This window comes from Propithecus coquereli, unplaced genomic scaffold, assembly GCF_000956105.1.
Source record: "Propithecus coquereli isolate 6110/MARCELLA unplaced genomic scaffold, Pcoq_1.0 Scaffold49, whole genome shotgun sequence".
Lineage (NCBI taxonomy): Eukaryota > Metazoa > Chordata > Mammalia > Primates > Indriidae > Propithecus > Propithecus coquereli.
Window position 1 is genome coordinate 277197 of NW_012150729.1, and position 16661 is coordinate 293857.

The 16661-nt window shown below is 47.4% G+C and overlaps 1 protein-coding gene across 2 annotated transcripts in view; it reads left to right on the forward strand.

Moving 5' to 3' along the window:
* The window catches only part of TANC1 (tetratricopeptide repeat, ankyrin repeat and coiled-coil containing 1), a 226127-nt gene that overhangs the window by 187058 nt on the left and 22408 nt on the right, over positions 1 to 16661 (forward strand). For both annotated transcript variants that reach the window (XM_012655855.1, XM_012655856.1), the window contains exons 16-19: positions 160 to 282; positions 7273 to 7509; positions 9376 to 9561; positions 11819 to 11897. In XM_012655855.1, coding sequence (XP_012511309.1) covers positions 160 to 282; positions 7273 to 7509; positions 9376 to 9561; positions 11819 to 11897 — 625 coding nt within the window. The remainder of the gene's footprint in view (positions 1 to 159; positions 283 to 7272; positions 7510 to 9375; positions 9562 to 11818; positions 11898 to 16661) is intronic.

Genomic DNA, 16661 nt, shown 5'->3' on the forward strand with positions numbered 1-16661 from the left:
TTGGTTTTAGGTAGTGCAGGCTCATGGGTCCAGGTGTTCTTTGTGGGCATTGCCGTGCCTTCAGCATGTGCCTGCACCCTTCGGGGCAGACCTGCTTTAAAACCGAGGCTGCAGGTGGGAAGGAACCACTCAGGCAGATATGTCTCTGATTGTTTCCAGGGCCTCAGTAAGAAGACAGGAATCTCTTCGAGCCATCTCCAAGCCCTGTGGATCGGTTACAGCACCGAGGGGCTGTCTGCCGCCCTCGCCTCTCTCAGGAATCTCTATACTCCCAATGTGAAGGTGAGCAACCGTCTGTGCAGAGAGCCGAGCTCAGCCCTGGCTGCCTCTCCAGTAGTCCTCGCGCTGGGTGATGGCGAGAGGAGGTAGAGGAGCGTCTAATGATGCCCTTCTCTGATGTAAACTGTGCAGGCTTAGATGCTCATTACACATTCTCTTCTAGACGTTTAGCTTTTCCCTGGCAGGAATGTGTGGGTGGCCAGGGGCTGCTCTGTGGGCAAGCGGAAACTGTTTCAGAGCAGATGGGATAAGGAAGCAGTTCACAAAGGAAACCAAAGGTCAGAGAGATTTCCGGGGAACACAGATTTTTAAAGTGTCCTGGGTTACTAATCTGAACCATCTCTTTAGCATTCACGGGACATTAAGCACTGATGAATGACACAGAAATGGGTTCATAGACGATCCATGACTGCAGGTTTCGTGCACACGTGTATTTCTGGACAGGGTATCCGGTTGGCCCACTGCTGAGCCAGGAACTTCTTCGCTCCTTGGTCAGTGGCTGTCACGTCATGATGTTCTGCTCAGCTTTTTAAGGTAGATTTTTCCTCATTTAATGCAGTCTGAGAATCTAAAGCACACAGAGGCCATGTATCCAGTTAAGGCCACAAAGAAGGTTAGTGTCCAGGCTGTTCAGCCCCAGCCCTGACGTGCCCAGCTGCCTATGGAAGCTCCAAGGCAGTTCCCGGTGAGCTGGGTCTTCCCCTTCAATTGCTTCTGTGAAAATGATCGTCCTGCCCCCTCTCGGTACAAGGGAGGCCCAGCGTGGTCGTCCGTGAGGGACCAAGCGAAGCCCTGGCTTGGGGTCTCCGGGTGCCCATCTTTCACATTTGCTCACATGTGTTGATCAAACCCACCCAGGAAGGGGGCCACATGCCGCAGAGATGGCGCTGTGGGGGACGTTGGTGGAGTCCTCTTCGTGGCTCTTCTCCCCTGCTGTCCACACACCTCACTCAGCACCTGCACTTCGGATGTGTGTCTGGGGTGTGGGTCTTGCAGAGTGCTTCCCTGTGTGTGTCTGGTGAGATGTGTGCTCTGCCCCCTTCTCTGTCGTCTCGGTGTGTGTAGAAGGCTGAGGGTGGCAGGGGGGACTTAGCAGGGCTCTGGGTCCGGGGGCTGACGGGCAGAGGGCACACTGCGTTTGAGCCTCCGCTCGCCCCCGTGGCTGGGTGCCCTCCTTGGGCAAAGCACAGCTATGGGGCTGCTCATGGGGACCCTGTGCTCTGTCCTGCACTGTGCCTGCTCCTTTGCATGTTTCTACTCATGCTCCAGACTTGTAGGTTTGAGTGCTTGTGTCTCCTAAACCCTACATGCAGGTTTTTGTGGGGTGGGTGGACAGGAAGCCATTTTTTATAGCTAAGGAGAACTAGCTCCAAGCTGTTGCTCCTGATCAAAGGGAACCTTTGCTTTCTAGGTGGAATTACTCTAAAAGAAAGATAGAAGAAATGGCCCTCAGTTTAGAGTTTGCATAATAAAGAAGTTATATTAAGAATTTTTTCATTTAGTGGGTTTGTTTGTTTGTTTTTTTAAGACAGATTCTTGCTCTGTTGCCCTGGCTAGAGTGCAGTGGCGTCATGATAACTCACTGCAACCTCACACTCCTGGGCTCAGGTGATCCTCCTGCCTCAGCCTCCCAGGTAGTAGCTGGGACTACAGGGGCCACCACACTTGGCTAATTTTTTCTATTTTTAGTAGAGATGGGTCTCGCTCTTCCTCAGACTGGTCTCAAACTCCTGGCCTCAAGTGATCCTCCTGCCTTGGCCTCCCAAAGTGCTAGGGTTACAGGCATGAGTCACCATGCCCAGCTGGCACAGGTTACTTTAATGTGGAGAAAAGTAAATGGGAAACATCTGTTGAATATAAATTTTTAAGACAGTAAATTAAAAGGTATAGCATAATAATATAATGAGCTTGATTCTCCTGGATTATAAACTTTCCTCTTTAACATACTTGCAGTTTTAAGAGTTAATCATTTTTACTTTGTTTTGTAAAATGCCAGTTCACCTATATCTAAACCATCCCCCAAATTATATAATGTGCATGTGCTTATAGAATCTTAAGGCTTTCCATTATCCTTCTGTTTCTTTTATCTTTCAAGGGGGCAAAAAAGATTTTCACAGAATCTCGAACAAATTATAGTAATTTAAAATTATGCATGCAATTAAGGAACTTTTTTTAGAGAGTATTAAATGTTGTCATACAGGAATGAATGTCATTTTGAGCAATAATTGCAGTTTGCCACTTTGGTAAATTAAAGTGACTTGCTCTGGGATGATTACTCGGGAGATGAATTTTAATTTCAGTGACATGCCGGTTGATCTCCAACAATGTCGTCTCCTATTGCCAGGCCAGGGTGGTGCCAGCCTGGGCCCCAGCTGGCCCACTGGGGTCCTTGCCACCAGTGCCTCCAGACTCCCGTCCAGCCGGTGGTTTTGCTCACACCGTCTCATAGGACTGGCTGCCAGCCACTGGCTGTGGACTTGGAGAATTCGAGTTGTGATTCTTTCTCAGCAGATGGCAGAGGGGGGAGGGAGGAGAACTGGAGTTAGGCATAGACTTTGGCCTAACCTCCCTTGGCTGTGGGATCCAGTCATGTTCTGCATCACAGTTAGGCAACACACATTTTTAAACAGTGTGCTCGTGTGAGCTTCTGATACACTTAGTGGAAACGCTGCAACCCCACTTCATGTCTGTCCTGGCCAGAGCTCTACTGTCCTCATGATAATATCTTTGGCCTGCCCCCAGCCCCCTTTTTTCATTTTCTTGCTTTCATTAAATCCAGATATTTATAGATAATAGAACCACTTCCAGGTGTTGTCCAAGGAGGGCTTCCGTGATGCTGATGGTCAGAGAATTTTCATGTAGTTGGGGAAAATCTGTAGGATGAATCACTTATTTAAATGCCTTCCTTTACTGCAGTGCAGTCTTGGGGCTGCTGCTTCTGCCACTGGACCACTCTGTGACTGTCATGAGCTTGGTGCTCGGCACCCATCTTTGCCTCAGCCCCTCTGGGCCTCAGCTTTCTCGCCTGTAAAATGTAGGCAACAAAAGAGCCTATCTCACAGAGTGATTAGAAACCTCACCGAGATGTTAGAGTTACTGGGAAAAATCCTTGGCATGTATCACAGGCTCCAGTGAGTTGTTAATGCTTCGCCTCATCTCTGCAAACTCTGACTCTGTGGTTGCGTAGGCCCCTGGGTGTGCCGCTTGGCAGTGAACAGGAGCCACCTACCTCGAGGGTTTCATAGTCCCAGGTGGCTCCCATCTGCCCTCAGCTCTGCAGGACGTCTGCCTGCTGCTCTGTGCCTGTGAGCAGCCCAGGGTGGGCACACAGGTGATATGGATGGGCAGCCAGACATCCAGGTCACCGGGTGCCTTGGGCAGAGCTCCCTCCTGTGCCTTCCAGGGCTCAGGGACCTGGGCTCGTGACCCTTCTGAAGATTCCATGAAAAGGTGATTATAACAATGGCAGTCAGTGTTTATTTAGCACTTACAGGATGCTGAGTGCTGCATTAAATGCTATCTGCACGTGTATATATATGTGTGCACATAAATACGTGCACCTTTTTTTACACATTCATTTTTAATCTTTACAGCCACCCAGTGAAGTGAAATTGTTTTTTATCCCCATTTTTCAGATGAGAAAACTGAGGCTTAGGGCAGTCGATAGCTTGCCCCAAATCACACAGCTGGAAGGGTACCTGGCACCCAGCAAGCTCGAGCTCTGCAGGTGAATTTATCACCTGATGTGTTTACAGCCCTGGCTGCCAACTGGAATCACTTGGGAGCTCTGGGCGCCAGAGCCCCAGCCAAGTCTAATTCTCCAAGGGTGGGTCCCAGGCATTGGAAACTTTCAAGCTCCCTGGTGGTTTCAGTATGCAGCAGGGTTAAGAACCGTGAATTAAGAGAAGTGCCAAAAACTGATGGGGGGGTTAAGTGGTAAAAATGTCCAGAGCATTGTTAGCAACAAAGGAAATGTTTTTCTCAGAGGCAGATGAAGTGTGAATTGATGACAGACATCTTTAGGAAGGCTGTGCCCTGAGCACATACCTCTCAGGTAAACTCTTGTATTCATCATGGTACTGCAAGTACACCTTCCAACATTACTAACAAAGACTACCTGGTAGGTGGAATGGGGTGGTATACTGCTGTTTTATTAAGAGGTACCTGAAGCACAGAGATGCTGAGTAATATTCTGAAAATCACACAGCAAGTTAATTAAGGGGCTGGTTGAGAACTCAGATCACTTAATCCATCATCTTGTTCTCTTAGGCTCATGGATCTCAAGAGGGTATGGGATTCATGGGCGAGGGAAGAGTGTAACTGGCTGGCAAAGCCCCTCAGGAAATCTACAAACTATTTTTGCCTGTCCTGTGGTGAGCAGAGTTTGATGTGCCCCTCAGTGGCCTTCTATACTCAAGCTAAGAACTGGTTTCCTAGGTCTTGATAAGATCAGTAAGTATTTTTTCAGCATAATCCTATTCTTATCATACTAATAATAGTTATTCAAAGGGGATATTTTTTAAAAACCCTTTTATTTAGCACTTACAGTCTTAAAATGCTTTTGAATTCTAGTTCAGTCTGGTGGTATTTTTAAGAGCAAACTTGTATAGATGTGAAGTGCAGGCTTGATGGGGATTAATTAGGTCCTTTGCCATGGTCACCTGTTCAGTGCCAGTGTTAGGATAGGAACACCTTTTCTGATCTCTCCTCTGTCCCTCTGGGTGTTTGCTGCCTGTCTCTCCACGAGTGCAGGTTGACAGCGGGAGGCTGGAGGCTGATTGGTGCTCACCGGGTCAGGCCAGACTGGCGGTCCCTCTGAAGGGGTGAACGACAGGGCAGTGGTCAGGTGGTCGGCTGCCTCATCAGTGTGGCGGCCTCACCTGTGCATGACCTGTCCTTCCTTGAATGTGGCAGTCCCAGCGTGAAGGACGACTCATGGGCCGTCTGTGTCCATGGAGGAGCTTTAGCTACCTCTAAGAACCTTTGTACCTTAGAACCAGGGTCTGGTGCAGTGGGCTAAGCTGGAAAGCAGAGTGTGCTGAGGGGCAAAGGGAGGCCAGGGCGTTCTGTGTGCGAGGGTGCAGAGCCGTTTTCCCTGGCATCCTGGTGTCGAAGCAGAGACCGTAGGAAGCGATCCTGTGGCATCTGTGTCTGTGGAATGAGCATTCCAATCAGAGGGAACCGCAAGGGTAGAGGCTATGAGGCCAGGCCTGCTTGGCATTGTCACAGGACAAGCTTCGGGTCCAGGGCGGCTGCAGTGAGGGGAAAGGTTCTAGAGAGAAGTCAGGGAGGAAGCTGGAGGCCTGGGTCACGCAAGGGTCAAGCTTCAGCAGCAGCCAAGACACTTTCAGATCTTACACTTTGGGTCTAACCTGTGGCTGTGCTATTTGAGTTATGAGTCACCGCCTGGCAGTGTTAATGTCCCAGATCCATCAGTTTGTGACTGTTTGTCGGCCACTCTTGTGCACACCTATCACTGAAATGCCCTGAATTTCACGTGCCTCGTCATCTTTCTGTATCTTTAAATGATCCCCATGTGTCTCCAGTCAGTAAATGACACGGTCTCTGTGGTTTTCACGTTTAGTGGGCGCCCAGAGGACCTGCCAGGGTTTGGCAGGGGGTGACTGATGAGGGTTGGGATCATCGAAGTGAACCGTTTAAAGAAACACATTGGGCGTCTTAATACCTGTTAAAGGAGCATCATTTTTCTAATTATCTGAAGAAGATATTAGTATAGATAAAATTTGTGTATGTTCAGTGATTTTTATTTTAAGATCTGTAGATAAAAAACTCTCCCTGATATCTAGACCCAAGGAGCGCAGTGGGTGGTGGGCGCAGTAATTGGCAGAAGCAGCAGATCGTTTTCTAGCGGTGTCGTGCTGCCCACTGTCCGGGAGCACACGAACATTTCCGTATGCTCCACTTGTACTTTAGGAACTCATCCTTGTAAAGAAAAGTGGATTTGTATTTACTTGTGGCTTTGTTATCTCACTGTTAATTATTTAATCCTGTGATGATTATTTCACTGCCAGAAAGATGAATTGTCCATTTTTATTTAGGTTAAACTGATTTTTCAGAGTGGGGTCCCCAAACCAGCAGCATCAGCATCACCTGGGAACCCATTAAAAAGGCGCCATTGCAGACCTATTGAATCAGAAATCCAGGGGTGCCTGAGAATGTGCATTTTTCAATTTTTAAATTTTTTATTGTGGTAAACACACAACAGAAAAGTTATCATCTTAACCATTTTTTAAGTGCACAATTTATTAGCGTTAAGTATATTCACATTATTGTGCAATAAATCTCCAGAACTTTCTTCTTACAAAACTAAAACTCTAGACCCGTTAAACTCTCATTTCTCCCTTCACCCAGGCCCAGAAACCACCATTCGACCTCCTGTCTCTATGAATCTGGCTCCTGTAGGCACCTCACCTAGGTGGAATCACGCAGTATTCGTCCCTCTGTCTTTGGCTTATTTCACTTGGCATAATGTCTGCCAGGTTCATCCGTGTTAATTATGTGTCCGAATTTCCTTTCTAAGGCTGAATAATATTCCATTGTGTGTATATACCACGTTTTGTTTATTTGTTCATCGATGAACACCTGGGGGGTTGTTGCCACCGTTTGGCTGTTGTGACTGATGCTGGCTGCTATCAACACTGGTGTTCCAATATCTGTTCAAGTCCCTGCTTTCAGTGCTTTTGAATATACCCAGAAGTGGGATTGCTGTGTATAACAAAGATAACAAAGCCAAAATTTAATTTTTTGAGGAACTTCCATACTGTTTCCTGTTGTGCCTATGCCATTTTACATTCCCACCAGTGAGACTACACGCTATAAATGTATTCCCGATGATACCGGCACGCACTCAAGTTTGAGAACCAGTGAATTAAAATGATACAAAAAATTAAGGATACTGCCCTTGTCCACAGATGTTGCTGAGAGTGACATTTACATGAGAAATTAATCTTGTTGGGGGACATTGTTCAACAGGTGAGCCGTCTCTTGATTTTGGGAGGCGCCAATGTGAACTACAGGACAGAAGTGTTGAATAATGCCCCAATCCTGTGCGTCCAGTCTCACCTCGGCCACGAGGAAGTTGTCACTCTGCTCCTGGAATTCGGTGCCTGCCTGGATGGAACGTCGGAGAACGGCATGACCGCCCTCTGCTATGCAGCAGCTGCGGGCCACATGAAGCTGGTGTGTCTGCTGACCAGGAAGGGAGCAAGGGTACGTGGCAGCCTTCCCACTTGGGGTTGGCCAGGGTGTGACCATGGGGTGGGGAAATACCTTCATCTCATTGCTAGAATTGTCATCATCTGGGCCAGTCTCTCTGGTCTCTACTCTATCGAGTTGCATTGAGCTGAGAAACCACAGCATAAGCAGAAAGCGTGAGGCTGCAGGTGTCAATCGGTCTGGAGCAGCCCTGGGAGAGAGCTGGGCTGTGTGTTTTGCTCATATGCTGTTACTCTGCTTAACGTTGCACAAAGGGAGGCAGAATACCAGGAGACCCTGGCTGCTGGCCACATGAGCAGGGCCATCCTTAAAAAAGCCTGCAAGTATTGACCTAGAATTTAACATAGCACCACGATTGGTTGAAAATATTTAAAGTGTGTGTTTGTTTTTTTTTCTTCTCCTTTCTTTATCCTATTTCATGCTATGCCCTTTATAAAACAATAACGTGAGTTCCATGGGTCTTTGAAGCTGTGTGCTTGGGCTGCAGGAACTACACTGTCCCAAATCACCCCCTCCACTTGCCACCTAAGGTGCTGGGCAAGTTATTGAGCCTGTATATCTCAGGCTTCTCATCTGTAAAATGGACACAATGACAGTGCCTGCCACAGGGTTGTTGTGTAGGCATCAAATCATATATATGAAATAACTATATATTGTTAAACAAGTTACTCTGGAGCTATCAGTGTTAATAGATTAAATGAGAATTAGGCCTACCTCAGAGTAATATGCTAGCAGCAGTAGTAGAAAGTTCACTATAAGCATTTCTTTGGGAAATGTGCCCTTTGAACAACAGTAGAGATAACTGCTGATAATTGTCTTTCACCTTTTTTGTTAAGTAGGATATTTAAAATTCAACAAATACTAGGTTTTTATAGTAGCTGTGGGAGCCTTTTTGTTTCTTTCTCTCAAAAACCCAACATTTGGGACGTATGAACTTCAGGCTTATTAAGAAGGGAAGCATTGCAGCTCAGCCTTTGCGGTGGCACATTACTGCTGCGTGACACCACGCCTCCATTTCTGGATCCCAGCTGTCCCTGAGCTTTGTTCTGAGGCCAGCAGGCCCCCTCCCATCACAGCTGAAAGCTCTGTAGGAGGAGGCTGGGTGTCACGTCGGTGTCTCTTACAAAGCTGAGGGTACAGAGCATCCCCAGGGTTTGCAAGCCTGTTGAGGCTGGGCCCTGGGCTCCTCTCCCAGCCCCAGCGCTCCCTGGTTTAGATGGGAAGTGATGAGCTGCCTGCTGCCTTCGGGCCTTGAGAAGATGTGCAGCACTCAAGCACTCTCTCTTTCTGGCTACCTGACCTGCCCCGACTTTGCCCCCCCTGCCCCCGCCTGCCTACACGTGGCCTCTTTCCCCACTCAGATACCACCTGGACTCCCTTCTTAACTCTCCTCGTTCAGAGTTGTTTTCCAGACTCCTCCCTTTCTGTGGCTCCCCTGGCTCAGTGACCAGAGAGCTGCTCTGCTCCCCTAAGTCATAGCTTGTCACAGTAGACTTAGAATGCTCCACCCAGGAACCAAAGCTGAGATGCATAGGGCTTTGTCGGGGGTTTTGGTCTGTCTCTTCATACGTGCTTGCAAGAGAACCTGGAGCTCCACGTAGTGTGCTGGAAGGACGCAGAGGGTGAGGAGGGTGTCTTGTGATGGCCAGACCTGCACAGGGAACCCGAGGCCTGGAATGGTGCATTCCTTATCACAAAGTAACCAGACGGAGGTCCAGTGCTCTCCAGAAAAACAAATTGGAGTGGGAACCCATGTACATTTGCAGTGGGGTGGGATTCGCACACAGCAATGGTGGTGCACCCATGATCTCAGAGGAAAGGTGATTCTCACCTGTGCCCTTTCTCTGCTCCTGCCCCCAGGTAGACCACTTGGATAAGAAGGGCCAGTGTGCACTTGTCCACAGCGCACTGCGGGGCCACTGCGACGTTCTCCAGTATCTGCTGACCTGTGAGTGGTCGGCAGGTCCTCCCCAGCCAGGCACACTGAGGAAGAGCCATGCCCTGCAGCAGGCGCTGACAGCGGCCGCCAGCATGGGCCACAGCTCGGTGAGTGGGGCCAAGGGCTTCCTTCCTAGGAAACTAGAAGCCGCAGCACAGTGAGTCCATTGCTTTTGCCAATCACTGCCTTCTGAGCTGTGAGCCAGCAACACACTGAAGGAATAAAGGAAGATGAGGATTTCAAGAACTAGCAGTTGGCTTTGACCACTTGTAATAGAAGATCTTCCGCTGGCATCATGTCCTTCCCACAAGTGATAACCCAGAGGAGGGCGCAGTGTCACGTGTGTGGACGGGGAAAGGCGGATTTGTTCTTCTGTGCAAGGCCTGGTGCTCCCAGGGTGGAGCCTTCCCGAGACATTCATCTCTGCTCTTCCTAATCCGTTTCCCTCTTCTTCCCTGCTCTAGTTTGCCCTCTAGCCCTACTGTTTTATGGTTTTTCCCCTTTGATTCATTCTTTTGTCCTTGTGATCTTCTAAAAATAATCACATGGAATCCTGGTTCTAAAATTGTTCTTGAATATTTGAAGGATTTTTAAAAATAGAACTTCAGTGCTCTGATAGCATGTAAGAATGCTTGTCATTTGCAGCTCCTGCACTGAAGGAAAACCCCATGCAGTAGTTAAATAGAGCATTTATTTCTGGCAGGTGTTAGTATTCTTCAGTTTGAAGATTTAATTTTCCTCTCCTGACCCATGTGCCTTGCCTTTATCTGTGAATTTAATAACATTTTACTCACTCTCTTCCGTGTATTTCTCACTCTGAATTATCTTCAAGCGATTAGAGAGCCCAGCATTTGGTAAGATTCTTTCCCCAAAGTGACTTAAAGTAAATTTGAGTGCAAAGCTGGCCGACTGACTTCTGGCATTTAAAACCCAAGGGCAGACACACACACAAACACGAAATGCTGGCTGGCTCATTTTTGTCATCTAAAACATTAGAAATGCACGTATATACACAGATTGTTAAGTACACATATCTGAAAATGTAGATGTTTTCCCTTTTTAACTATTTACGAATCTGAATGGGTCTGAAATGTGGAAAATCACCACCGGGAGCACCATGAACACCACGTGACCTTCTCTCAACTCACCTTCACCCCTCACTTTATAGCTGGCCGGGAGCAGCACTGAGCAAAAGCAGCCTCAGCACAGCCAGCAGCCATTTCATCAGAAAAGCAAGATTTATTCACCAAAAGCCTTGAATGGTTTATTAGTTTCCTAAAGCTGTTGAAATGAGTGGCCGCAAACTTAGTGGATTAAACAACACACACTTGCTCTTGTGGTTCTGGAGGTCAGAAGCCTAAAACCAAGGTGTCGGGGCCAGTGATCCTTCAGAAGGCCCTAGGGGAGAACCTGTCTCCTTGCCTTCTCGAGCTTCTTGAAGCCACCTGGATTCCTTAGCTCGTGGCCTCTTCCTCTACCTTCAAAGTACATCACTATAACCCTAGTGTCGTCCCATCTCCTCCTCCCTCTGACCCCGATTTCTCCTGTCACTCTTAGGAGGACTGTCGCAGTTAGATCAGGTGTGTATCAGATGTGGACCTTGATAATTCAGGGTAATCGCCCCATTTCAAGATTCACAATCCCATCTGCGGTTCCCTCTTGCCATTTAGGGTCACATTCACAGGTTCCTGGGACTAGAATGTGCACGTGTTTAGGGGCTGTTATTCGGCTCAGCACAGAGGTTGTAGGTTGGGGGCAGGAGGATGGCTTTGTCTCGTTCTCCTGTTGCTGCTCTTGCTCAGGGTGAGCACCGGCTCCGTGAGTGCTTCCGACCCCCTGAGAGCCGGCATTCCTGCCCCCACTCCTGTGACCCAGCCTGCTCTTCGGCCGGCAGATCCCTGTAAGAGAAAAGAATAATGCTGCCGGTACAAAATTATTTGGATAGTACTTAGTAAAAATTTTTAGTGAAAAAGGTATATATTGCCTGTTTTCCTTCCTTGTGAAAGATAGATTCACCATCTTCTGGTGATTTATGCAGAAGCTGCACTTTGTGTGATCTGCCATGTCCTTTGTTGATGAGGCTGGCATATTTGGGTCATGTTGGAATTCATTAGAATTCTGAGTACCTAGTAATCCCGAACAATGTTGCTGAAATTCACTGAATTTTTTTTAAACTCTTCTCTAAGTGAAAGTGTGAATAGCATATGAATTATGCTTGAAAATGGTTTTCATTATATTTTCTCTCCTTGTGCAGCGTGAGATAATAATGGTTAAAAAACAACACACTCTCTCCTTTGATACGTGGAGTATAATAAGCACCTATTGCTATGAGAGCTCATTAAATCACCTTGCCACTTCTGACAGGTGGTCCAGTGCTTGCTGGGAATGGAAAAGGAACACGAGATAGAAGTTAATGGCACCGACACGTTGTGGGGAGAAACAGGTAATTATGGTCCCTCGGCTTGCAGTCTGGGGCAGCTTGCTGGATGGATGTCTTAGCTCCCATTTTGGCCTAATTGTCTTAAGAATGACTTGTGAGGCGTGTAGTCCTATTTTTATTTTATCGTGAGGCATGTGAAGTTTAGAACTTTTTAAACCTTCCAAATGAGTAGTAAAACTTTGCTAGAAGCATAAATTTGAATCGTTTTGAATTAGACTAGCAGTTACCGAACAGCTGATGAGTGTCAAATGGAAATGCCTAAATAAGGTGGTACTTTCTGGTTTGCCAAGTCTTCACGCATCCTAGCTGACCCGATCTGCCTACGACATGCGTAGAGTGAGCTGGGGAGGAACTTCCATCCCCATTTTCACATGAATTTCTCAGCACAGGAGGCTGTGGCCTGCCCTGCCTTGTAGACCAAGGTAGAACTCAGGCCTCATGGGGCCTACTTAAAATACTGAATGCAAGCTGTAAACTCCCTTTCCTTTGGTCTCCATGGTGGGAAGGAAGCCTGAGTTGAGAACATCTTAGTGTGAAGACTTGAGTTGGTACTTGTGAGACTAACATAGATAATGCTGCTTCGAAATTTTCCATTTAACTGGATTGGTATCAGAAATCTAAGACTTTAAATTGAATTATGTTTTAATAGCTATAAGCAAGAGTGTTTAATATGCATTTCCAGGTTCAGTGTGTGTACACAGTGTATATGATTTCTACTTCTCTTGTACAAATTTGTTTCCAAATGGTTGTCCCATCCAAGTACTAACCAGGCCTCACCCTGCTTAGCTTCCAAGATCAGATGAGATCAGGCACATTCAGGGTGGTATGGCCATAGACTGTTTCCAAATGCTTCTAAATACTTTTCTGACAAAACAAATGGTGGGGCCGGGCGTGGTGGCTCACGCCTGTAATCCTAGCACTCTGGGAGGCCGAGGCGGGTGGATCGCTCAAGGTCAGGAGTTCGAGATCAGCCTGAGCAACGAGCGAGACCCTGTTTCTACTAAAAAATAGAAAGAAATTATCTGGACAACTAAAAATATATAGAGAGAGAAAAAATTAGCCAGGCATGGTGACGCATGCCTGCAGTCCCAGCTACTTGGGAGGCTGAGGCAGAAGGATCGCTTGAGCCCAGGAGTTTGAGGTTGCTGTGAGCTAGGCTGACGCCACAGCACTCACTCTAGCCAGGGCAAAAAAACGAGACTCTGTCTCAAAAAAAAAAACAAATGGTGGTGTGGAGAGTGTATTAGCTAGCTCACACTTAGGAAAAGCTGTAGAGATGTTCCTGGCAGGAGTGCAGGCCCGCCCTTCAGAACCTCGTGGCCCACTCCAGGGCTGTCACCATTTACCCCGTTACTCATTGTGGGGCTGAAGCGGGAGCTGGGCATAGCCCTGGGTTGCAGAGAAAGCTCAGGACTCCAGACAGGGTTGGGTTATGGGTAAGGCTAAACATGTGTAGATTTAAATATTGCCACTAATTCTTCATGGAGTCCTTCTCCTGCCTTTTTAAATAGTACGGGCTGCTCTGTAATTTGGTGAAAGGAAAGTTTCTGTCAAATTCCATGTAATGAGTGGGCAGCAGTACAGTCAAGTAAATAAGAACATGACTTGCTGACAGCCAGAACCTCTAAATCTCTGCTCTTTCATTGCCTAGTTCAGGCACTTTGGACAAGTTACTTTGCTTCTTTGCCAAATGAGGTAAATAATATCTGCCTTCTAGGATTGTGGTACACACTAAATGAGGTAAAGCAATTTTGCCCAAAGATCCCTGATGGTAAGAATCTCTTGGACACTTGTGCCTAGAAATTCTGATTCACTAAGCTGAGGGAGAGCCCAGGACTCTGTTTTCTTAACAAGCATCCCAGGTCTTTTGAGGTGACCAATAGCTTCTGGAAAAATGGAGAACTCACGTGCAGAGCTGTCTGGAATGCCTGACATAGGGTGACACATAGTGATGCCCATGGTGACGATAGAGCTTAGAGCTAGTAGTATTAATACCACACACTCAGCTCAAATGAGAATTTCAACTTTTAATATTCAAGATGATTTTTTTTCTGGAAGAAAATTCCAGGGAAGGGCTGATTTTGAAGGCTCTGTGTAAGCTCTGTTTTTTCTCTCCATGACTAGTTCTGAATTTCAGCATCTCCCCACTTGAGAATGTGCCAGTCAGTTGACGGCTAAAGAGACACATGAGAAACTACAGAATTCCCACTGTCATTTTTTCCTTTTTTAAACAATGCCCATTCATTATCTCACAGTTTCCATAGGTCAGAATTCTGGGAAGTTTGGCTGGGATCTTACCAGGCTGTGATCTAGGTATTGACCAGGGCTGTGTTCTCATCAGAGACTCCACTGGGGAAAAATCTACTTCCAACCTGTCAGGTTGTTGGAAATTCATCTCCTTGTAGTTGTCCTACCAGTATTAACAAAATGGTAAATAATAGTTCAGCCCCTCCCTTCCGAAGCCTCATGTGTAACCTTCAGACCACTTTGCAGCCTGGGAAACAATTCTCACCCTTCCTCACCAGGCCTTAAGAGTGGATTTCATCAGCCAAGAGTTTATTTGAGAAACTTAAAAAACTTAAGAAGAGGCAAGCCGAGCACTATTTTGCAGGTGTATAGAGCCACTGTGCCTCTCTGTGATCTGCGTGTCAACAGAACCAACCTTGCCTTTTCTGCATTTTTTCTATCTCTTCCCTTTCTCCTGTGTTCCTTAAAAAATAACCACTATCGTTGACCCCCAAACCACACTACTCTGCAGGTCCATGTGTGTCAAAGGAATACCTTGAAATCTTGGGGAAGTTTTAGATGAGAGAACATCTGCAAATGTGGGGCTTCACATGAACGTATACTGTGTTGTCCAGTATGTGAGGTCCGTGTTTGGGATTTGGCCACGGAGGGTCTGTGTTTGCAGCCCTGAGTGCAGAACAGTGGCAGACAAGGCAAGCGGGTGGACTGCTAGAGCCGCACTCCTCGTGCTCTGCAGAGAACTGAGGGCCTTGATAACGATCCTATGAGCGAATGGGTCAGCTCACAGTCCCACTTCTCACCCAGCCTCGACTTCAAACAGCAAACCCTGGCAGTTGCCCAGCCTGTGTGTCTATGCTGCCGTGGGCATTGTTTCTCATTGCTGTAGAAACCCTCAGAAGTGAAAGAGATTGTTTTGCTTCCCGATCTTACTTGGTCCTTGTGCCTGAGTTGCAGTCAATGGTGCTTTGTGTCCAGAACACTCTAGAATGGACCTTATCTGTCCTTAGCCACAGCACAAGGATAGGATCCCGAGAGCGACTCCTCTGGGGTGTGAGAAGCTGGCAGAGCAACTGGAAGCTTTGTATGGTAATGCAGTTCATTATTTCTCTTTGAACCCTTGGATACATTTAGACAGGTCTGTTCAGTGTAGATTTAGCTGTAAACAGCTTGGCTTTAAAATGCCAGCTAGTGCAGTTACAGGGAGAGTCTTCTTATTCTGTTGTCGACTCACCTGCCCATCCTTGGAGGCTCTTGTCTGCCATGCAGCGATGCCCGCTGTTTGGAGCACAGCTGCCACCGTCTCTTCTCTCACTCACAGCCACGGTTCCTGGGTGGGGCGCTGAGTCCATGCACGAAGTCCTCCAATTTCTTGCCAGGAGAGACCCTTGGAGTCCCAGTGTGTCTATTTCACATTGCAAATGGGAAAATGTGGTTGTCGTGCCTATCACTGATTAGAAGCAGCCGGTTCTCAGAAGGGGTGATGAGCCAGGGAACAGCAGGCCAGCGGGAAGCCCCTCAGGCCACCCTCAGGGCCCCAAGCGTCTAATTGCTGGTGACCCCGAGTCATCAGCGTCATCACAAAAGGGTTCCAACTTAGGTTCGAAGAGATAGGAAGTGTGTAATAGATTTTTAAGACATTCATCAAAAATGGGAACAGTGTTTAGTTTGGGGGTTTATTGTAATAAATCCACAGCTTTTAGAAAACTTCCAGACTATCTCTACTGATTTTGGAGAGCAGAGGGCTTAGCTTATGTAAGTTTCCCTTTTCACCAGAATCTGGGGCCATTTGCTTTTGTCTGTCTGATGTTATAAACCAACCCTTCAAAATCATCTCTGCTGTTGCAGTAACTCTTGAGCTCCCCATGCCCCGGCTGTGAAAGGCGCTCCGATGGAGAATAAGAAGCGGTATGACCCATCGAAAGAAAGCTCCGAGCAAATGAGAGGTGCCCGCGCCTAACACCACCACCCTCGAGGCTGCCAAGGCTCTTGGCTCTGTGACATTCACAGACTTGGTCACACAGTGTTGGTCCCATAGTTTCTGGACAGCCTGAAACATGGCGAGAACCTACCAGATGCTTGTGTCGTCTGTTTCAGGCATTCCACAGCCATGACAAGTCCGTGCTGCCTCCCACGAAGTCCCGGCTAAACCGAGTTACTGTTTCCACATCAGTGTTTGATGTGAAAGCCCAAACCGAAATGACCAGAGATGCTTAACTGGTGACCTCATGCTGTTGTGAGTTGTCAGCAGGACTGTGTTTCCAAACTCCAGGCCACTCAGGTGTGAGCCTGCCCTCTGTGTTTCTGGTTAAAACTTCTCACTCTGAATAGAAGGGAACAGAGACCCTTCTATCCCAGCATTCGCCATTTGTCCAGCTCTGCCCATCTGGTACGCAAAGCCGTCCCCACCGACTCCCTTGGCTCACTCTGCAGTTTCCTTCCTAGAACTCACATCGATACCTCTCATTGTGGGTGTTGCTTATCTGATGAGAGGCTGTCTCTGGGGCTCACCTGTGTGTACAG